Below are 23079 nucleotides of genomic sequence, written 5' to 3'. Positions count from 1 at the left end.
AATCATAATGTCTTCAGAGGTCAGACAGTGGATTGAAAAGGGTTAAATAAAGCTGTATGTAAAGCAAGTAAAACCCCCACTTCATTACTTTCATATTTAACGTTTTCGGAAAATAAAACCGCCCAACTGACATGATCCCCAGATCTCGGGCCACATTCCGACCTGCACTCATTTCACTTCACCAATTCCCGTTTGGCTCTGATCACCCCTGATGAAGCAGCCTGCGAGATGGCAATACGCATGGTGGAGCTTTTCCTGGCAGGGATTGTATCTGCAATACAGTTCTGATATGTATTAGAGGGCCATTATCTTTTGGCTTATTTCTCTATACAATTGCACTTTGGATTCGGGTTTTCGATGAGATTTTAGGACTTATTCTCAGGAACGCATTTGTGCTGTGTACTTACGCGTGCAGAATTGGAGCGCACAATACGCAGTGATTATACCCATTAATTTCAATAGGTTCAGTCACGTGAGTTTTTTGGCGTGCACTTAGTTTGTGCAGTAAAACAGAATGCAGCGGGTTCTATTTTGGTGCATATGAAAATAGCCCATATTAGATTAACTGGACTTAATTGCCAAATTGAAATCAATGGGAATATGTTCACATTTTTTGTGCGAGCAAATATTCAGGGCACGCGCGCTCAAAAAATACAGTAAAATACGCACGTGCCCAAAAATGTAACACCCATTGCGACATACGCAGTGTAAATGCATGAGTAAATACGCTTATGCCCATGTGAATCCAGCCTTACACCAGTTTGGATGAAATGGTCCTATACCTCCATTTGCTCCTCCTTGTATTTTCTGGCCCCTATTTGGGGTGCACCTGTAATTAACCACCATGCTATATAGATGCTGGTCTGGATTACTGCATATTGTAAGTGTATTTAAGCTTTGCTCTCACTGCCTTCTGATGTTTATGTTTAATAGACTTGTGTATCTTTGAGTGTGCAGTTGTGTGTGATGCGTTTATCTTGGGTGGTTTTCAGCAGAATTGTCGAACACATCTGGCATCACCGGCAGTGGTGCCCATCGGCATCATCTATTACATTCCTGAGATGAGGCCACGGCCCTCGCTTAAAAACAGCAGACCAGTGGTGGTCCCGAGCGGCATACCCAATAAATATGATATTAATGACCTATCCTGGGGACAGGCCATTTATATATTAGTCTCGGAAAATCCCTTCATGGGTATGTTCACGTGTAGCAAATGTGTGTGGATGTTCTACAATGCAGATCCGCAGTAGACGTCACACCTTCAATTAGGAGGGTGAAATCTGCTGCAAATCCATGCCAAAAACAGCATTAAAATCCACAGCGCAAATTAAGCTGCGGATTTTGGTCCGGATCCACACCAAAATATGCTACAGTACATGTAAACGTACCTATAAAGGGATTTTTCACTGATATGACAAATCAATGCTGGCATGATGGGATCATGGTCCCCATTTTTGGTGAAGCGGACACCACAGACGCATGATCACCTCTCCATTCAGCTGAATGAATGATTCTGAAAACTCAGAATGAGAAGACACAGACTGGGATCCCCTCATTCTCAGGATCAGTGGAGGTACAACTGCATACACTTCCACCAGACACTCTTATGGCATATCTGACTTGCCATTAAAGTCTATAGGTGGAAAAGAAAAACTGTTGACAGGTTAAAGATTTATATACATTTATTTTTCTTGGTATATAAAAAAAATTAAGTTTCAACCACTGACACACGTCAGATTAATAACATCGTGTAGAAGCGAAGATTGAACATTAATTCACCAGTCAAGTTGTTGAAATGGACGGAGTCGTTCATTTGTAGACAAAAGGGCCGCCCTTCCCAGGCTGGGGTGAATCCAAAAAGGCCTGAAGGAACATTATTATTCATTGCAGAAATGTCCATACAATCACTTGTCATAGCCTTGACTGCTAAGGGATGTCACATCGGTGTCATCCTGATGAGGCAACCCAATGCATGGAACTAGAATTTGCAATTTGGGGCCTTAAGGCTGCCTGCATGGCATAAATATACAGCTGGTTACTAGCCAAGTATTACTCCTTGTTCTTCCTCTTGTCAGCCTTTTTCCCTCCTCTGGCGGGTTTAGTTTGCTTCTTTACAACCTTCTTATGCAGCTGTTCTTTAGATTTTGCTTCATGCATCATTTTTGAATCTTTAATAAGTCGCTTTTTTGCTTTAAGTCGTATAAGATCTTCTCTCCCAATTTCAAGCATCTGCTCTTCCCACGCTTTCATTTCATTTTCATACCTGATCCGGTCATCTTGGGCCAACTGTACATACATCTGTAAGAACATATGGAAAGCCATTTAAAGAGAGACTAAGCTCCTCCGAGTTCCATACACGAAGGTTTAGGGCTGGAGTGCTGATTCCAAGGATGTGACTCCCATACTTGCCTTCCTCGCCGTTCTCTGCTGTCATCTGCATGCATCCTGCATACACTAGTCCTCTCGTTATGTACACACACCCAAGTAGCCTGCGGAATGCATGCAAGGGGAGCTTTCTCGGTGGAAGTATGAGAGTCACATTTCTGGATTCAGTGCTCCAGCCCCTAAGAGTCCATAAAGGGGTATTCCCATTTCGGCTATTCATGGCTGAGATGGAAAAACCCGGCCCTTTGTTTCTGACCACGTCATGCTACGCTATTTGTATAGCTCCTATTTACTTCAATGTGAGTTACGGAAACAGTGCTGGGCAGTTTCTGTAATTACCGGGCAGGCGACAGGTAAATATAGCAGCATTTTTCCATCTTCCAGCTATTCAGCCCCCTGAACAGAATCCATCATAAGAGCACACATTTGCGAATCAGTTTTCTCAAGCACATCTGATGCAACTTATCAGAAGGTTCATTAGTTGCATCAGGTGTGCTTGAGATAAAATACAAATACCAGGACTGGTTATGGCTTTATTGACTGACGTTTAATTGCATGTACTTGGTCTAACAAAGTTAAAAAGATCATTGCCTTGTACAAAACAAGGAAACCGTTACAAAAAGATAGCAAAGGCACTGGAAGTTCCCAGAGATATTGCACAGGTGAAAACATAGTTTGCAAATTCAAAAGTTTAAAGGAACACTGGCTACACTACCTGAATGTGGCAAAGAGATGACACTGTTACGAGTTGCCCCCAAATTCCTGAGATGGCAGGTGATCAAAAACCCTCGAGTGACTGCAAAAAACCTGCAGCAAGATTCGGTGGTAGCAGGCACTGAAGTTTCCATTTGCACAGTAAGGTGTATGCTAAATGCTTTAAAGGATTCGGTCATCAGGTTAATGCTGCCTGAACCATGGGCAGTATGAACTCAGGACAGGGATGCCCGTCATCTTTGTGGGTGTTTTATTCTAGAACGCTGCGGTGTTTCAGAATAAATACACTTTGAAGTTTGACTCGGGACTGGGCTTCAAGTCACGGGGGTGGGCTGTGACAGCTTTTTTTTGGGCCCATGGACCAGCAGTATCTCTGGAGGAAGAATGAAGCCTACACTGAAAAAAACCACTCAGCTCTGGGGCTGCTTTGCGCCCTCTAGAATTGGAAACCTGCAGCGTGTGGAGAGCAAGATGGATTCAATCAAGTATCAGGAAATTCTAGGAGAAAAAGGCATGCCTTCTGTGAGGAGACTAAAAGTGGGACCTTCCAACAGGACAATGATTCCAAGCATACATCGCAGTCCACTAAGGCTTGGTTTTAGAACTACTCCTGACTTGAACCCCATTAGAAAATCTTTGGTGGGATTTGCGGAAGACAAATACAGCACACAAACCCAAGAATATTAGTGAAATGGAGGCCATTATCTATGAGGAATGGGTTACTATCGCTCGGGAATTCCATCAGAAGCTGGTGTCTGGCTACGCATCACGTTTGCAGCGGCTCAATTAAAACTGTAGAAGAACCTCCATTACCTGTTTTTGTGATTGTGACAATCTTTTCCAGTCCTCTTGGAGATGTTTCATCTTCTCCTGTATATTAAAAAAACAACATATAGTAGTAACTGTTAAACTGCACAAATAGCACCCAATCTACATCGGTTTCCATTTTTGTTTTGCACTTGCTAATGCTGTAACAAGGTCATTTGATGCCACAATCCTCCAGTTTATAGGTGGACAATAATTTACGGTATTTGGTGAATTCTGGTTATGTTAAATGGCTGAAAACTGCTCCTGTCCACATCGTACTCTGCCAGCTGGTGGATGCGTTACCATTAGAGATGAGCGAGTATACCCGCTAAGGCACTACTCGCTCGAGTAATGTGCCTTAGCCGAGTATATCCCCGCTCGTCCCTAAAGATTCGGGGGCCGGCAGGGGACGGGGAGCGGCAGGGAAGAGCGGGGAGGAACGGAGGGGAGATCTCTTTCTCTCCCCTGCAACTCACCTGTCAGCCGCGGCAGCCCCCGAATCTTTAGGGTCGAGCGGGGAGATACTCGGCTAAGGCACATTACTCGAGTGAGTAGTGCCTTAGCGAGTATTACTCGCTCATCTCTAGTTACCATACATCTACAGACAGCAGTAAGTAAATTTAATGCATGTCCACAAGGCACAGACACGTTGAAGATCTTCCACATCGGATTTGCATATGGAAAATCGGCAGCATAATGCAGTAGCAGCAAAGCTGATGAGATCCTGATTAGTGCCATCCACATGTCGCTGGAAAAAAAACCCTATTTTTCAGTATTCACAGTATGTTAATTTATGCTGTGGGGTGAAATCCATAACAAATCTGCATGCCACACAGAATGACGGCAAAATCCAAAATTAGCCGAATGGAACTGTAGACTAGAGTTCAGGAGTGAGATGGCTACATGCCGTTTAGCCCATGGGCATGCCTAAAGAAAACCCAAACTTTAAAATGGTCACTATTGTTTTAACAATCTTTGCACAAATCTGTAATGCATGCGAATAAAAGGAAAGTTTGTAATATGTCTCAATCAGAGAAAAAGGCTTCTTTCTTCACTTATCAGGGTCCTTTCCCCCCGCCCCCCCTCCCTCCGAAAAATGCTAAAAAAAAAACAAAACAGTTTTTCGAGATGAGACGAACTAACTGATCAGATTACATGCTGCCTATAGAAGTCTCTGAAGGCAAGAGTAGCCGAGCCAGAGAAACGCAGAGTCTCACACACAGAGTGAATGCTACAGTGGGAGGGTGTTGTTGAAGTTTATTCTTGACCTACAGGGCTGATTAACATCAATCTTCCCCCAGACTGATTTGCCACGTACCATTGATGCTAAGCATGGCACTGTTTTGCTTTTCCATATCTTGCCGATATAAAACGGGATATGTAACTAGTGTATCTTTTGTTCTTACATGATGATATATTTCTTAATATCTGGAATGCCTTTTCTGGTATTTGACATGTATACCTACATTTATTTTGAGAAGTAACCTTGATTAATATTTGGCCTGTGTGTATGTACTGATTTATTCTCACTGGAACCCGCCATATAACATTGCTACAGAAGCTTCTCTGGAGTATGTGACAAACAGGCAGAAAGTAATCCCAACAGAAGTCTATAGGTCCCAGAGATAGTGAGAGTGCAGCTCAACCTAGTCAGGACCACCAACTGATAATGGATACTGATAAATTAAGCTGACAAGTGAAAATAATTAAAAGGTCCATTTATCTGTAGCTTGCCCTTTATGTTATAAAACATTCAGACTTGTTCCTGTCCTATCACCTGGTTCGGTAATACTTGGGATAAAATACTAGGTAATTGCTGACAGTAGTAGAATCAGTGGAATCTAGTGCAATAGTTAACACCATTTTTAAGAAAAGAAGTATCGATATACTGTGTCAGTACAAAGCAATAGTTTGTGTAAATGCTGCTTTAAAAAAGGGATGTCCACTTATAAAGTATTGATGGCCTACCTTCAGGATAGGTCATCAGTGGCAGACTGGTGGGAGTTGCCACCCGAGACCCCTGATAATCAGCCGTTTACTTGGCTGATGTGCTTGTGCACTAAGCTGATTTCTACAGGAAAGAGACAGCTCTGTTCTTGCTGCAGTGGCCAGGCTTGGTATTGCAGGACATTCACTTTAATTGGTACTTTGCCTGTAATACCAAATCTGACCACTGCAATATAAATGGAGATGTCTGCTTCCTGCAGAAATCAGCAGATGCACAGGCACAAAGCCACACGGGATAGCTGATTAGCATGGGGCCCAGGTGACAGACCCCCACTGATAGATCATCAATAGTTTAAAAACACAAAAAAATCCCCCAACACAGTAGTTCCAGTCTACAATGTCAGTATATACCGTCATGGAAATGCCTTTAGTTTCTTGAAAATTTTCAGACATATAAATATTATAAGCGCTCCGGGCTCCTTTGGGTTTTCCAAGTATTGTCAATTCCTGGGAGAGAGAAAAAAAAATCTGAACATTACACACTGTAGATAAAAATGAAAAAAACCAAGAAAACACTTTAAAAATCAATGCTTAAACCATATACTGAGGAGAAGCAGCGGATGGAGGCAGACAGGGAGACTTGCCAGCATCCCGATTAGTATATTTCTGTGTGGTGAGAAATTCAAACTCAGGTCATATATTTAGTATACAAGCACTACCAACAATACAGGACTGTGGTCTAGTGCTCTACAGATAGTGGCCTAGTCCATAAACAGACTCAAGTGGCAGAGCAGGACCAAAGCTAATTTTTATTTCTTTTTTTAAATGACGAATACAGGTGGCCGATTAATCAAATTAATTAAGAGTTGTTCACCGTTAAGCCCATTTAGACCCAACGATTCTCGCTGAAAATTTGCTCAAAGCCGTCTTTTGAGCGATAATGGTTGCGTCTAAATGCACGGACATCATGCCGTTTTCGTGCACGATTCGTTTCTCGCTCAATTCAATTTTTCTAGAATTGAGTGATGAACTCTTATCAGCGGTGCAGGTTGTTATCACAGTCGGCGGCACTGATAAGATTCTTTCAGCTCTTGTCCTGCTCGTAGTTTACAGCGGGACGTGAGCTGTAAACGCAGAGAACAATGCAGCTGTTTGCTTATGCAAAACAGCTGTATTGTTCGCCGAGCGATAGTGGAGGTTTCCGGTTCCACCTGCATAGCTCTTTAGTAACTAATTAGCTACTATAGACTATGAAAATATGATCGCTCAAAACGGTCACTCAAACTGTCGTTTGAGCGATTTTTGAGCGATCGTCTTTCAGTGTAAATGGGGTCTTACAATGCCCTATGATTCTGAATTTTGCCAGAAAACTAAATTCAAGCATAGGGGCGGTTGCTGAAGGAAGAACCAGTGAAACGAGGAGCTGCGAAACTCGTATATCTGCAGAACGGCGCGTTCAACAGGCTCCCCACACTAATCCTCCAACTGCTACTGAGCGGTGGTACAGCGAGCCTTAACGCCACGCTGCTTCTAGCTGCTGTTTGACGTGGAGGTGCAAGCATCCTCAGATTACAACTTGTGGTGGAAGGAGGTTGAGATGGTGTTAGCAGACACAGTGTGATTCTGCTGCGCGATTCCTTCCTATAGGATTGCTGTGTGATAGGCGGCCAAACTCCAGGTTTTCTTGTAAGGGCCCAGCTCCTCTCCATCCCCTCTTACCCTCCTGTGTCTTATGTGCTTTCTCTTCACCAGCCTTTCTTTCTTTTTTTCGTTCAATAGCTGCAACTCCAGAGGATTCAAGTTCTCTTTGTATTTTCTGACTTCACTTTTGTATTTCGATAGTTCTTCATTTGCGGCTTCTACATAACGCTGAAATAAAACAGGATAATAAATCGGGGTTTTCTACCTCAGCTATGCATTTACGACTAGAGAGAAATACTGGAGTATCCGCATTACAGTATTAATCTGGATCAGTCATCTGTGCCTCTTACCCAGCTGTGGCAAAACAACTGAAAAGACAGACTGAAGTGATATAAGTGAATGTGACCCTTAACCCCTTGAGTGGCGGGTTTCTTACCACCCTGTCGTGCCCACCAGGGCAGGTTTTTTAAATGGTCTAATCATTGAATTTCAACTAATTTTGCAGTTGCGTTCCAAGAGCCATAACTTTTTCATTTTTCCATTGACACAGCCATATGAGGGCTTGTTTTTTGCGGGACAAGTTGTACTTTTTGATGGCATCATTTTTGGGTATATATAATGTATTGCATAACTTTTGTAAAAACATTTGTAGGGAGATTGGGGGGAAAAAAAGAAATTCTGCCATTTGTTTTTTGGGTTTCATTTTTACGGCGTTCAACATGCAGAATAAATAGTATGATAACATTATTCTCTGAGTCAGCACGATTTAGTGATAACCAAGTTTATACCGTTTTTATGTTTCGCTATTTTTGTACATTTTAAGCATTTTTTATTAAAAGGTTTGCTTTTGTGTCGCCACATTCCTGGAGCCGTATTAATTTTTTTTCCATTGCCAGAGCCCCAGAAGGCCTTGTTTTTTGCGGGATGAACTCCAGTCTTCATTTATTTTTTTTTTGGAACATGTAAAATTTTGATCGCTTTTTATTCCATTTTTTTCTAGTGGCAAGATTAACAAAATCTGTAATTCTGGCATGTTTTTTTATTTTTCACTGCATTCTCTGAGCAGCATAAATAATGTATTAAAGTAATTCTACAGGCCAGTGCGATTATGCCAATACCAAATTGTAATCGTTTTTTTTCTTTTTCATGACTTTCACACTTAAAAGTAATAAAAGTTTAAATCACCCTCCTTTTGCCATATCTATAATAAAAAATTCTAAATCCTAAAAGAAAAATACAAATTTGGTATCGCCGCGTCCATAAATGTCCGATCTATCAAAGTAGTGCATTATTTACCCCGCACACTGAACGTAGTCTGAAAAAAAAAAAAAGAACGCCACAAATGCACTTTTTCAGTCACCCTGTTTACCAGAAAAATGCAATAAAAAGCAAACAAAAAGTCGTATGTATTCCGGATTGGTACCAATGTAAACTACAGGACATCCCGCAAAAAAAGAGCCCTCCCTTAACTACGTCGACAGAAAAATAAAAAAGTTATTGCGCGCAGAAGATGCAGCAGAAAATAATTTTTAAAAATTAAATGTCTTTGAAAAAAATACAAGCACTACAGCAAAAAAAACACTACACAAGTTTGGTATTGTAGTAATCGCACTGACCCATAGAATAAAGTTATCAGGTCATTTTTGTTGCAGTTTGTGTGCCGTAGAAACAAGACACACTGAAAGATGGCGGAATGTCCTTTATTTTTTTTATTTTACTACACTTAGAATTTTGTAAAAGTTTTTCAGTTCATTATATGGTACTTTAAATAGCACCATTGAAAAATACAACTCGTCCCGCAAAAAACAAGCCCTCATGCAGCGATGGCGATGGATAAATAAAGGAGTTATGATTTTTTAAACGAGGGGAGGAAAAAAAAGAGATGGAGAAAAAAGAAAAAAAGGGGCCATGTCATTAAGGGGTTAAATAATGTACCAACTTCCTTCTCTGGGTCATTACGACGCATGGATACCACATGTGTGATTTAATTTAAATTTTTTTTACAAAGTAAAGGGAGACAAGTGTTTTTATTTTATTTACTTTTTTTTTAATTTTTGTCCCTTTAGGGGACTTCCACAGGGACCCATCAGGACCCCCCTGAGCACTTTCCGGGGGTCCGATCGTGACAGCCCTTTACATGCTGCATTGACAGCCCTTTAGATGCTGCAGTCACATAGACTGCAGCATGTAAAGTGTTAACAGCAGAGATCAGAGGTTTTCTCTGATCTCTGCTGTAAGAGCTGGTGCCTGCTTGTTCTCTGACAGCCAAGCACCAGCTCTCCCTGCCACAGAGACAGTGGGCTTGCTTCTGACAAGCCGATGGTCTCTATGGCAACCTATAAACAAAGCAGGAGACTTAGAAGCAGGAGATTGCAGGCAGATCAGCAATATCTTTTGCTTCTGTTGTTCAAAGCCCTTGCTTTGTGCTCTGTGGGTCTGTGCAGGCAGGGCACACTGTCACAGCTTGTGGCATTGTGCTCTGCAGCTCCCATTGTGATACATAGCCCGGAAATCTTCCGAGCTATATCACTATGGGCAGTGGAGCTTGTCCCGGAAAACTTCCGGGCGTGCCACTCAAGGGGTTAAAGGGTTACTAACTTTTCAAACAACTGGTGTTAATGTGATAACTAGTAAAAGTGCAAAAAAAATGCTGTTTTTGTGCTGAAAAATCCCTCCAAAGTGCTGCCACTAGGGGTCTCCCTTCTTATTTGCTATCTGCTGCCTGTTGTCATTTGCAGTAAGAAATAAGACAGAGAACAGAAAGCGGAAGAGGGTGGTGACTCATGCTGCCCATAGACGTTTTTAGAGAGAAGGGGGGGTCTGCTAGAGTAAACAACTCACACAGGCTGCTGCTAATGGGGAGTTATTAACTCTGTTGCAACTAATTGAGTCGCATCCACACTGCTCAGTACTTCTCCATTGTCCACCATGCTGATGTTTTTCTGTGTGTGTGCTACAGACAGGGAACAAAATCTGCTGTATTCTCCGTGTACAATATATAAAACAGGCACCCCCAACCAAATCAGGAAAAGTTAAAATGAGAGATAATTCTGCAGAGGGGAAAAACTGATGAAATACAGGAAGCAAATCCTATCATGGCCATGTACCCATGACAGCTTATTCTGAAAAGTCAAAGCTCAGGTACACACTAAGGTATATGGTACCTTCGGAAAGTCTTCAGACCGTTTCCCTTATCCCCCCTTCATTTTCTTATTGTTATGTTGTGGCATTGTGCAAATTAACCCCTTAAGGACCAGGGTCTTTCAGTTCTAAAGGACCAGACACATTTTAGGGATTTTACCAATGTGGTGGTTTTTAGTGCCCTATTTTTTTCTTCAGCTACCAAAATTATTTTTGTTGCATTTTTGCGCCGTGACATATAGGGCTATTTTTTCCCCCGTTTTTTTTGTTTTATTAAGAGTAAAAATCTTAAAAAAAAAACGTTTTTAAAGCATTCTTATTTTTTTAAATTAGTATATTTAGGCTAAAATAAAGTACGGGAATGGGTTTCTCATTTTGTTTTGGACAGTTTGATATATAATTTGGATAGTTTTGAATTACAGGGCAGATATAGTGATGGCTTAGGTTGGTGTTGGGTCATTTCTTTAAGTATATATTTTTATATTATTCTGTAACTTTCTTTTTACTTATTTTTCTAACATTATTATTATTTTTTTAACATCTATGTCCCCCATGATGTTAAGTAAGACTTCTGGGGTTGATTCACATTGTCTTTTCCACTGTAGCTGGGGCATCCATAGGAGCCCTAGTTACAGAGGAAAACATTCCCCTGTAGTGACAGTAGTCACTGGCAGAGCTGATCAGGCCCTTCTAGGACCCTGCAGCTCTGCTGTAACAGGGGGCACCCAGTGGTCACGTAATCGCTGGGTTGAATAGCAGAAGTAACATTTCTGCCTTCTCTTTTTAGTACATAGCGCTCATTGAGTGCTACGTAGTCTGGAAAGTAGAAAGGCAGAAACAGTTAAAAACCGCTTCTCCCTCCTCCTCCGTTCCTCGACTGTGTCTAACAGCCGAGGACCTGACCTGCTCCTGCTTGATTGCTGAAGTTTTAATCTCACGCTGTAATGATATCAGCTGGCATTAAGGCCCAGAACTAAACACCATAAATTTACCGCACTTGGTCCTAAGGGGTAAAAAAAAATAAAATTACGTTTTTCTCCATCATTCCACATTCAATACCCCATAATGATAATGTTAAAAATTATGTTAAAATTTCAAAAAGCTGCAAAGCTAACGTTTTACATTGACATACGTATTCACACCCTGTAAGCAGAGGTTGGATGAAGCACCTTTGGCAGTGATTACAGCCTTCAGTCTTCTTGGTTATGATGTCACAGGGATGTTCAAGTCAGGGCTTTTTCCTCCTGACTTGAACATCCCTGGAGATGTCATGTGACAAAGCTCTATACAGTGATTGGTAGCGCTGCAGACTGCTCCACCCATCAATAAGGCTGTCTCATTCCCAGCTAACAGTAGTCTGTGAGGGGAGGGCGGAGAAGCAAACTGTTCCTATGGCTTATGCCCCGCCCCTTCCTCACTCCAGTAGTGCGCCAACTGCTGAAAAACTGCAGTAATTACACACAGGGCCTGCTGCATCTAGTTACTGGTCAGCCACAGTGGCCTGCCCTGTATATAATAAATCACAGCATCCGGACCAGAGTATATTCGCAGGGGTGGCCAGCCCACTGGGAAAATACATTGTCTATTCGCCCCTGGCTTTTGGACATTGTCTTGTTGGAAGGTGAGCCTTCTGCACAATCTGAGGTGCCTTGTGCTCTGGATCAGGTTTTCATTAAGAATATCTCTATACATTGCTCCATTCAGCCTTCCATCAGCCCTAACCGGTCTCCCTGTCCCAGCTGATGAAAAACACCCCCACTGCATGATGCTACCAACTCCATGCTTCACCGTAGGGATGGTACTGGGCAGGTGATGAGCCGTGACTGGTTTCCTCCAAATATAGAATGGAGACCAAAACGTTCAACCTTGGTTTCATCATACCAGAGAATTTTATTCTCACAGTCCAAGAGTCCTTTAGGTGCTTTTTGGTAAACTCCAGGCGGGCTTTTGTGTGTCTTTTACTGAAAAGAAGCTTCTTTCTGTCCATTCTGCCATAACGCCCAGATTGGTGGAGGCTGCAGTGATGGTTGACCTTCTGGAAGTTTCTCCCATCTGCACACAGGATCTTTGGGGCTCAGCCAGAGTGACCATTGGGTTCTTGTCACCTCACTTACCAAGGCCCTCTTCCAATAGTGGGTCGGCTAGCTCTAGGAAGAGTCCTGCTTGTTCCAAACGTTTTTTTGTAGCCTTCTCCAGATCTGTGCCTCCACACAATCACGCCTCTGACCTCTACAAGCAGTTCTACATGGCTTGGTTTTGGCATCTCAAAAATGATTTTAAAAAAATGGGAGACCCCAGAGCTATATTCCGAGTGTCTTACCAAAGGGTCTGATTACTTATGTCAAAAAATTACAAAGCTTTCTAACATCCTGGTGTCACTTTGTCATTATGGGGTATTGAGTGCAGGATGATGGCGAAAAACATGCTATGCTTTTTTTAATGCACACAAGGCCACAACATAACAAAATTTGAAGGGTCTTAAGACTTTCCAATTGCATTGTACATTATTATTATTATGGGTAGGATGTAAACAAACATTAACACATCACATACAGTCCATGGATCTCACAAAAGTATGAACATTTTTGATGCTTTAACCCATTTCCGATACCTGCTGTATATGTGTGGCGTAAGTCTGAAGATATTGTATGAAGTGGGCTCTGGACCTAAACCAGTATTTCCCAACTCCAGTCTTCAGGGACCCCCAACAGGTCAGGTTTTCAGGATTTCCTCAGTATTGCACAGGTAATGTCATTGTTGTCGGTACCTCAGATAATTGCCACAGGTGTTCTTACTATAAAATATCCTAAAAACATGACCTGTTGGGGGTCCATGAGGACTGGAGTTTGGGAAACACTGATCTAAGCCATCTGCATGTGCAGTGTCAGCTCTGTTATACAGCTGACACCTGCCTGCAGAGGCCAAGATGGGTGATTAGTACACTTATCCCAATAGATGCTACGGACCACCATGGCATCTATGTGGTTAGACAAAGGGAGGTGCCGGCTTCCTCTGTCACCCTCCCGCACTCCATAACACATTTGCAGAGTGTAATAGGAGAACACTGTAGGCACAATAAAATGTATTACAAAAGCATTGCGGTGACTGTACAAGTGATCATAAGATTGCATACGCAAGTGTCCACTAGGGAAATTAAAGAAGTATTCCAGGCTTTTACTATTGACGAGTTACCTTCAGGATAGGTCATCAATAGTTGATCGAGGGGGTCTGCAAAGCAGGTTCCCTGATGATCAACTAATCCTCTGGCTCGCTGTCAGTGCAGTAAGGCTGGATGTTATCTGTGGTCAAGGCTGGAAGTGTAATACACAGCTTAACTCCTATTGTAATCATTGGGTGCACTGGCTCATAATACACTTCCCACTGCTCATAGCAGTTAGAGCCATAAGTGTAATCGGAGGCATTGCTTCCACTGATTTCAATGGGAGTGAAGCAGTCTATTACCGTTCTGACCATGATCACCGATAACGATATGCGGTTCCGCTGCACTGATAGCAGGCTAGATGCCCAGCTGATTGGCGGGGTTTGTGAGCTGCAGATCCCCACCGATCAACTTTTGATTACTGATTATAAGGGTATAAATACCAAATAGAACAAAAAGGAGAAAGTAATGGCTTTGACCGAAGTGTAGTATTTACGAATCACAATTAAGTATGGGATTTGTACTCCTCACCTGCTGGGTATTGTCCACTAAACCTGGGCTTTAGTATTAGTGAAGCCACACCCCCTTACTTGGCCAGCCTCCTTGTCTCATCCATAAGACGTCTGCAGATGAGGCATGTGATGATACAGGGCACTCCGCCTCCTTTACTGTGCGTACTGTATGACCATGGAGGCGGCTCAGTAATGTGAATTGTCACATTGCAGAAATCTTATGAATGGAAGAGCTGTAGGGACAAGGGGGCAGACTGAGCGAGGGGGCATGGTTTTATGGAGATTGCAACAATAACCACTATAATAGCAAGTTAAAAATAAATCAATTTTGTGTTTTTTTAAATACTAGTTATAAAATGGACAAACCCTTTAACCAAGTTTAAAATACAAACAAACAACTTTTCCCCCTTTTTCAAATAGAAAAAACCCCAAAAATTAAAATCCATATGGCTGTAACCATAGGGGTCGTTTTATAGGGGCGGATCATCACAGCAGCACACTGTGGGTTTCAGTCTACCTCAGACTGCTGTAAATTAGTCCAAGGGAACAAAAATCAGCCTTGTTTCATGTTACATTAGGGCGTTGCATCTTATCTGTATTACTTTTCTCGCAGATTCTGAAAGTCCTTTCCATTCTAGGGCAAGAATTTTAGAGATTTCCGTCAGCTTTGCTTCTGTAAAAAGACAAAAATAGTAAAAAAGTAAATATAATGAAAAATCTATGTGCAAAATATTAGGGGGAAAAGTATTTATAATTCAAGTCTGAATCTCACAGCAGAAGTCAAGTAAGGTTGTCGGGGCAGAAGTTATCCAGCCCCCATATTTCTGTATATTGAAGAGGACTGCCCCATCGGATAGTCAATTTAATAACATGGCCATTTTTTATTTTTTTTTTACATTTTTTTTTTTACCCCTCCTGTTTTAAGAAAAATTATTTTTTTTCTGTCAATTGCGCCATTTTTGAGGAGCCCTGTAGAGATGAGCGAGCACCAAAATGCTCGAGTGCTCGTTACTCGACTCGACCTTTCAGTGATGCTCGAGAGTTCGTTTAGAGTAACGAACCCCATTGAAGTCAATGGGCGACTCGAGCATTTTTGTATATGACTGGTGCTCCGCTAAGGTTTTCATTTGTGAAAATCTTAGCAAATCACCAAAGTCATGTAAAAAACACAGAAATGGATAGGGCAGGCGAGGAGCAACATGCAGGGCTGCATTTCGGGCTCCAAGGTCTCACTATTAAGCCACAATAGTGGCAAGAGTGAGACCCCCCTCCCCCCCCCGCACTGTCAGCATAACGATCGTTCTCCTCTGTAACAGCTGTGGCAGAGAAGAACGATGTTAGCCCATTGAATTCAATGGAGCCGGCAATACAGCCGGCTCCATTGAAAGCAATGGGCTGCCGGCGAGCGCGGGATGAATTTTCAGGAAGGGCTTAAAAACATAAACCCTTACCTGAAAAAGAAAGATTTTAGTGTAAAAAAAGAATAAAAATGCAGGCATTCTCCTCAATGGAGCCGCTGCTGCTGCCGGCGACTCCATTGAAGACAATGGTCCGCTGGCACACCTGAATTCTTTTCAAGGGAAGGCCTTTACATATAAGCCATTCCCTGGAAATGAATTAAAAGTGATTTAAAAAACAAAAAAAATAGATACTCACCTCCCTTCAGCTGCCGGGGCACAGCCGCGTCTTCTCCTGCTGTCCCCTGCACTGTGGTGCTGAACTGCTGTCATTCAGCTGAGAGCTGCGCTGAGCCAATCAGAGGCAACACTCACTCACCCATTCATGAATGGGTGTGAGTGAGATTTGCCTCTGATTGGCTCAGCGCTGAGCCAATCAGGGGCATGTCTGACTCACACCCCCTTCACACCCACTGCAGGCCAGCCGCGCTGAACTCCGGGACAAGGTGAGTATATATATATTTTTTATTTTTACACATTTCTGGATGAATTGCAGGGAAGAGCTTATATATTTAAGCCCTTCCCGACAATTCATCCCGCGCTCGCCGGCAGCCCATTGCTTTCAATGGAGTCGGCTGTATTGCCGGCTCCATTGAATTCAATGGTCAGTGCTCATTTAATCGAGACGAGTACCGCGTGGTGCTCGTCTCGAGTAACGAGCATCTCGAGCACCCTAATACTCGAACGAGCATCAAGCTCGGACGAGTATGCTCGCTCATCTCTAGAGCCCTGTTTTTATGGCGTACACATTGTGGCAAAAATGACATGCTAACTTTATGCTGCGGGTCAGTACAATTACGACAATACCAAATTTAGCTTTTTACCAATTTTTTTTCGTAACTAAGTTTTTTAACATTAAATTTGCTTTATTTTTTTATAACAAAACTTTTCATTTTTTTAATTTTTTTTTTCAGTCACTTAAGAGGATTTGAACTTGTGATCGTTTGATCACAAATACTGCAATACTTCAATACTGCAGAATATGGAATTTCTGTAGGCAATCTATTAAGATGTGCTGCAGGTACGCAGGGCTGCAGAAATACACGACAGTCCAGAGGGCCTTCATAAGGCCTCCATCTGCCATGACATCTGTACGGCACCCAGCAATCTCATTGCAGTGGGGCGGTTCAGTGCCTCTGATCAGTGATCGGACCATTTCAACACAGCATTTAAAAAGGTTCACAGCTGCAATTGCTGTCAACTCTGATCGCAACTTTCCTGGCCGGGCGTCAATTGTTAAAGACAGCTGACACCAGCCGTACATGGACCAGGCTCTGCTTCCAAGCTCGCACCATATTAACCCACGCACAGAGGACGTACATGTATGTTCTGTGGTGTTTAATGGGTTTTCTATATGCTAGGAGCCCCAACCTATTGGGAGGAATTCTCAGAATCTCATTCAGTTGTACTCAGCCAGCGGCAACCACAAAGAAGAAGCGAAGGACTGCGTAAGAGTGCGGCTTTCTCTATTACCACACGTTGGAGCCAACAGGAAGGAGAGTGAACAGAATTGTATATAACTTGGATGTAAGTCACTATGTAGCCCCAGCTTTAACCCTTTAAGACATAGCCTATTTTGGCCATAAGGGTGCAACGACTTTTGGGGGATTTTCATCTCCTTTCAAAAGCTGTAACTTTTTTATTTTCCCATCGACATGGCTGTATGAGGGCTTGTTTTTTTACGTGGCAACTTGTAGTTTTTGCTGGGTGCATATAATATATTGTAAAACTTTTATTAATTTTTTTGGAGGGCAGAGATAGAAAACAGTGTTAATTTTCTAGTGTTAATCATATAGCATAAGTGACAGAATACATTTTTTTCCTGCAGTTAGGCAATACCAACTATTTATTTTTTTAGGATTTTCCATTTTTACTAAATATTTTTCCATGACCGGAGCTCTGTGAGGGCTTGTTTTTTGCATTACGAGCTATAGCTTTTATTGGTAGCATTTTGGGGTACATACAGCTTTTCTGATCATTTCTATTACGGTTTTTGGGAAGTTTTTACTTAGGTTTTTTGCCTTACAGGATAAATAGAGTGTTCAACTTATTGGACAGGTCGCTAGGGATAGGACTAGTAATTATTAGGAAATTATAGTACCAGTGTTTCTGGTCATGGCACTGCAAAGTGATTACCTTCTTGGTTACCAGACGTTCCGAAAGCGGGACAAATGGCTGTCCCGCTGGGGTCCTGGAGGAAACCGGGACTGCCCCACCTAAATCCGGACGTCTGGTCACCTTAGCTACGTATGTGTAAATGTGTTAAGTGTCATTTATTGGAGTCTCCACACAGGTGTGCAACAACTAGGTACAAACTTCCAGACTGAATACTGAGGTCACAGGGGTTTGTGAGATGTAGTCCACCCGAAATTCCTCATTCAGTACACAAGGAAGATAAAGGACCTGTGATTAAGTCATCGTCACGTGATCAGGGGGTGGAGCACACAGCACATACGGATGGATGGACGGACAAGTGGTTGTTAGCACTTTGATGATACCAAATATCTGTTTTTGTTATTTACAAACAGGGGAAAGTGTGCAGAAACATTTTTTTAATGAATTTTTATTCTAAATTTTTTATGCCCCTGTAGGGGGGCTTGAACCTTAAAAGCTATGATCGCTATAATAATGCATTGCAGAACTTTTGTACTGCAATGCCTTATTGCTTACAATAGCAATCAGAGGCCATGAGAGGCCCGGACACGAGTGTTTGAGGTCCGGTTGCCATGGAAACCCAGCAGCCCTCCGTGATTACATCGCGGAAGGCCGATGACGTCTGTGAACCTATTACGTTGCGTGATGTACGCTGATGTACACTGTTGCAGCGGGATGTACATTGATCAGCACTGTTGCCATCAGTCACAGTCGGCACCCGCTGCAGGATGGAGTGGGCTCACTTCTGAGTTCATGCCATCCGCGAGACGTACGTTTTCGTTCTATTGCATTAAGTACCACCCTGCCAGACTGTAAACTTATGTCCTGTAGCTTCAAGGGGTTAAAAGGGTTATTTCGAGCCTATAATAGCGATACATCACTGGGCTGATCACAAAAAAGTATTTGGTTATGGTTCCTGAAGAAACCATACCTTTAGAAATAGGGTTTGATCATTTCTTGCGCCGCATGCTAATGTTGCCTCTGGAGCAGAGAATACATCCCATAAAGCCGGCCTCTCTCTGCACCTGTGAAAAAATTAGGATAGCGCTGCCAGAGTGTACTGAGAGATCTTAAAGCAGATGTAAATACAAAAATTATATCTCACTCACCCGGTGTCTAGTGAAGATCCTGTTTGTTAGGATCCTCACTAACACTCTTTATCCAGGTTCTCTTATATATATGTGCGCCTGTGCCTTTAATCCCCTGGTGTCCTGCTGGGCCAGTCAGCTGGGGAGCCGCGTTCCTCCTCCGTCTCTCAAGCAGAGAGCCGCTCAATACAAATGTATGCAAATCACAACAAAATAGGTCCGCGCTCCGGGAATATGGCACTTCAATACTTTAATCTTCACTTCACTGCACCTGTGACATGGACGATGTAACATGCACAGGGCAATCACAATCCTGCGTGTACGCCCAGAGATCGCGACCAGCACATGCACAGATGAACACACAAGGGCCAAATCATCTGCGATCTGCATGCGCAAGATTTCAGTTGCCCTGTGGTGAGGCACAGAGTAATGGGGCATGTTTTATGCAGGTGGGACAGTCTGGTCCTCCCACTGGACTGGTTGCCAAGCATTAGAATGCAGTGCATTTCAAAATCCTATTTTAAAAAGTATGCTTTCTCGGGGAACCATCCCCAAATATGTTTTGCAATCAGCTCTACTTCAGTGTCGTACCCGTGAGCCGTTTTATATGCTCGGAAGCGCTGACAGGTTCCATTTAAATGGATTTCCATCACATGACGTATCAACAGGCTATAAATGTCTGATCGGGAGGTTTCAATAGCCACTTCCCAGGCAGTTGGATCGCACTCACCAGGATACTGTTTGGCTAATGTTGGACGATGCTCGCTCACAAAACGGAAAAATGACGACAGGGGACGTTTTGGTAAGCCTTCTTCAAGTTGCTGCTTGGAGAACCACCTTGTTGTGGTGTGCTGGAAGGCGGACAGGGCGCCGGGGAGGCTGCTGCATCTGTGGAGGAGAGAATCGGTAGTCGGTCATCATTACCTTACTGCACCATCACACACTTGGGGGACAGATTTGGCTGAAAATTGAATGTCCAAGACAGTGAGGGTTTTTTTTCCATTGATGACCTATCGTCAGGATAGGCCATCATTATACGATACGCTCCGAATCCTCACCGATCAGCTGATTGCCGGCATTGCTGTCACATCTGGAAGTAGATAGCGTAGTCAACGTTGCAGTGGCCTGGTTTGGTATTGCAGGCACAGCTCCTATTCAATTCAATAGGAGCTACTCCTGCAATACCACCCTGGGCTGCTGCAGTACGGACTATGTGATCTGCTTCCTGTGCTGTCCCTACTGACAGAGGCACCGAGAATCAGCTGATCGGTGCTGAGTGGCGGCCCTCCAACGAAAAAAATCCCTACAGTCCTGGACAACCGCTTTAAAGGGGTGGTCTCGCGAAATCAAGTGGGGTTATACACTTCTGTATGGCCATATTAATGCACTTTGTAATATACATCGTGCATTAAATATGAGCCATACAGAAGTTATTCACTTACCTGCTCCGTTGCTAGCGTCCCCGTCGCCATGGTTCCGTCTAATTTCGGTGTCTTCTTGCCTTTTTAGACGCGCTTGCGCAGATCCGTCTTCTCCCTTCTTCTCCCTTCGGCTCCGCTCGGCAGCATCGGCATTTTGGCTCCGCCCCCTTGTACGCATCATCGCGTAGCTCCGCCCCATGATGTGTGCCGGTTCAAGCCTCCTGATTGGCTGGAATCGGCACGTGACGGGGGCGGAGCTACGCGATGATGCGTACAAGGGGGCGGAGCCAAAATGCCGATGCTGCCGAGCGGAGCCGAAGGGAGAAGAAGGGAGAAGACGGATCTGCGCAAGCGCGTCTAAAAAGGCAAGAAGACACCGAAATTAGACGGAACCATGGCGACGGGGACGCTAGCAATGGAGCAGGTAAGTGAATAACTTCTGTATGGCTCATATTTAATGCACGATGTATATTACAAAGTGCATTAATATGGCCATACAGAAGTGTATAACCCCACTTGCTGCCGCGAGACAACCCCTTTAAAGCTTTTGCGGCTAGGTTTTTTTTTTTTTTTTTTTAAGACATTTTGCACCTAGTCAGGACAAATTTCACATTTTCAGCATATACAGATAAATCCTAAATTACAAAATAAAAATACTAACTCCTCATACCCAGATATTTTCTGAGAGCAGACACCTGGCACATTGCAAAAATGCCACTCAGCAAATTATATGCAAAGGTACCTTTAAGCAAGTTTGCACCAAAACGTAATTAATTTTTTTTTAAAGAAAAAAAAAAATTGCGAAAAAATTATATTAGCAGCCAAAAGCGTGACCCAAACTGACAATTACATAAACTCGAACGAGGGCAAGAGGTGCACAGATGGATCGTCAAACCGGAAGAATGGCGCGTAGTGATCCATTCTGTACTGCGAGTAGAATTGGACGTCACAGCCTTATCCCAAAATCACCAGAACTGGAAAGGTCAAAAATCGGATTTTAAGTAGTTTTTTTTCTTTTTTTCAAGTTAACAGCCTTTACCATACACACTTTGAAAAGTAAGTGCCCCCCTAAACCCTATCTATTTCCTGAAGGCAGACAACCTGCTGACAGCTGTGTCCACAGGCACGTGACTTTGTGACAAACTGAAATAATTTTTTTATTGCATTAACATATATTTGTCTATAAAACTTAAGTCAACGTGCTGTATCTCAGGCTATATTGCCGATAGAGTATTGATTTGGGTTTGTTTGTTTGCACTGTTGAACATACATCTTGTGTGGCTGTACCTTTAACCTCTTCATGATGGCCATTAAAGGGGTTGTCCCGCGCCGAAACGGGTTTTTTTTTTTTTTCAATAGCCCCCCCGTTCGGCGCGAGACAAACCCGATGCAGGGATACAAAAAAAAAACGGGTAGTACTTACCCGAATCCCCGCGCTCCGGTGACTTCTTACTTACCTTAGCAAGATGGCCACCGGGATCTTCACCCTTGGTGGACTGCAGGTCTTCTGTGCGGTCCATTGCCGATTCCAGCCTCCTGATTGGCTGGAATCGGCACACGTGACGGGGCGGAGCTACAAGGAGCCGCTCTCTGGCACGAGCGGCCCCATTCAGAAGGGAGAAGACCGGACTGCGCAAGCGCGTCTAATCGGGCGATTAGACGCTGAAGATTAGACGGCACCATGGAGACGAGGACGCTAGCAACGGAACAGGTAAGTGAATAACTTCTGTATGGCTCATAATTAATGCACAATGTACATTAAAAAGTGCATTAATATGGCCATACAGAAGTGTATAACCCCACTTTGTTTCGCGGGACAACCCCTTTAAGTGTATTTACGTCATGGATGCTATATGGAGAACTAAACCCGCTATATACCCAGAGAGCATCTGCTGTTTTTGACAGCTGCAGGCAATGGATCATCAGACAAGGTCAATCATGCTGCAGTGTCTAAGCAGCTAGCCAAAATGGTCTAGGGCCCCCCCTCTATCCCCCTTCCCACCCCCCCCCCCCCACACACACACACACACACACACACGCCAAAAAAATCTGCATGTGTGCATGGAGGGGCGCATGCTCCACGCTTTCTCATGGGCGCCTTGAAGTGCAGACATTCCGCGTGGGTGCCGATTGTGGATTCCACAAAGCAAATCCGCCTGTGGACATGAGGCCTTAGCCCCGCAACAAAACACATTCCTGCAGCGCGAGGATGAAACATGTTTAAACCTCATCCACTCCATCGCCACTGGAAATGCCGGATTGTCCGCAGCGGAAGCGCTTCAATGGCGCTTTTTTGTGGATCTACCCATTGGAAAAATTTAATACATTTTTTTTATACATACCCAAATATATATATATATATATATATATATGCATGGCCTCAACCCAGTAACAAACCATAGAACACACTATATATGTGTATATATATATCTACACACAAGATACATCTGATGCTATCACCCCCCGGCCCTGCCACCTTGTCGCCTGTGTGCAGCTGAGCCCGGCCAAGGACTTAGCAAGGAGTCCGACACTTCTAGCCAGCAGGGACACCATAGCTGACGGACAAACACGTTCCTGGAGTCCCGCTCAGCCGCACTGCATGCCGGGCCGCTGCTACCGATGACGTCACGCCCACTTACTCTATAAGGGCAA

General features: G+C 43.4%; 1 protein-coding gene across 1 annotated transcript; it reads right to left on the bottom strand.

Annotated features, from left to right (window-relative positions):
* Positions 1-1664: 1664 nt before the first annotated feature.
* TFAM (transcription factor A, mitochondrial) lies at positions 1665-23037 on the bottom strand. Its single transcript, XM_066600782.1, has 7 exons — positions 22904-23037; positions 19737-19894; positions 14910-14980; positions 7573-7722; positions 6265-6360; positions 3913-3969; positions 1665-2298 (listed from the first exon to the last, which is right to left on the bottom strand). The coding sequence occupies exons 1-7, from the start codon at positions 22978-22980 to the stop codon at positions 2050-2052; spliced, it is 858 nt and encodes a 285-aa protein (XP_066456879.1). The 5' UTR covers positions 22981-23037; the 3' UTR covers positions 1665-2049.
* Positions 23038-23079: the final 42 nt, after the last annotated feature.

This window comes from Eleutherodactylus coqui, chromosome 4 (assembly GCF_035609145.1).
Source record: "Eleutherodactylus coqui strain aEleCoq1 chromosome 4, aEleCoq1.hap1, whole genome shotgun sequence".
NCBI lineage: Eukaryota > Metazoa > Chordata > Amphibia > Anura > Eleutherodactylidae > Eleutherodactylus > Eleutherodactylus coqui.
This window is presented reverse-complemented; position numbering and strand designations above follow the sequence as displayed.

What these genes read in the sequence shown, in the direction of transcription:
- TFAM (XM_066600782.1), bottom strand. Translation starts at nt 22,980, where the DNA reads ATGGTGTCCCTGCTGGCTAGAAGTGTCGGACTCCTTGCTAAGTCCTTG. An exon ending in ATTAGCCAAACAGTATCCTG is followed by an intron (nt 14,981 to 19,736) that starts GTGAGTGCGATC and finishes GTCTTTTTACAG; the next exon opens with AAGCAAAGCTGACGGAAATC. An exon ending in TTTCAGAATCTGCGAGAAAA is followed by an intron (nt 7,723 to 14,909) that starts GTAATACAGATA and finishes GTTTTATTTCAG; the next exon opens with CGTTATGTAGAAGCCGCAAA.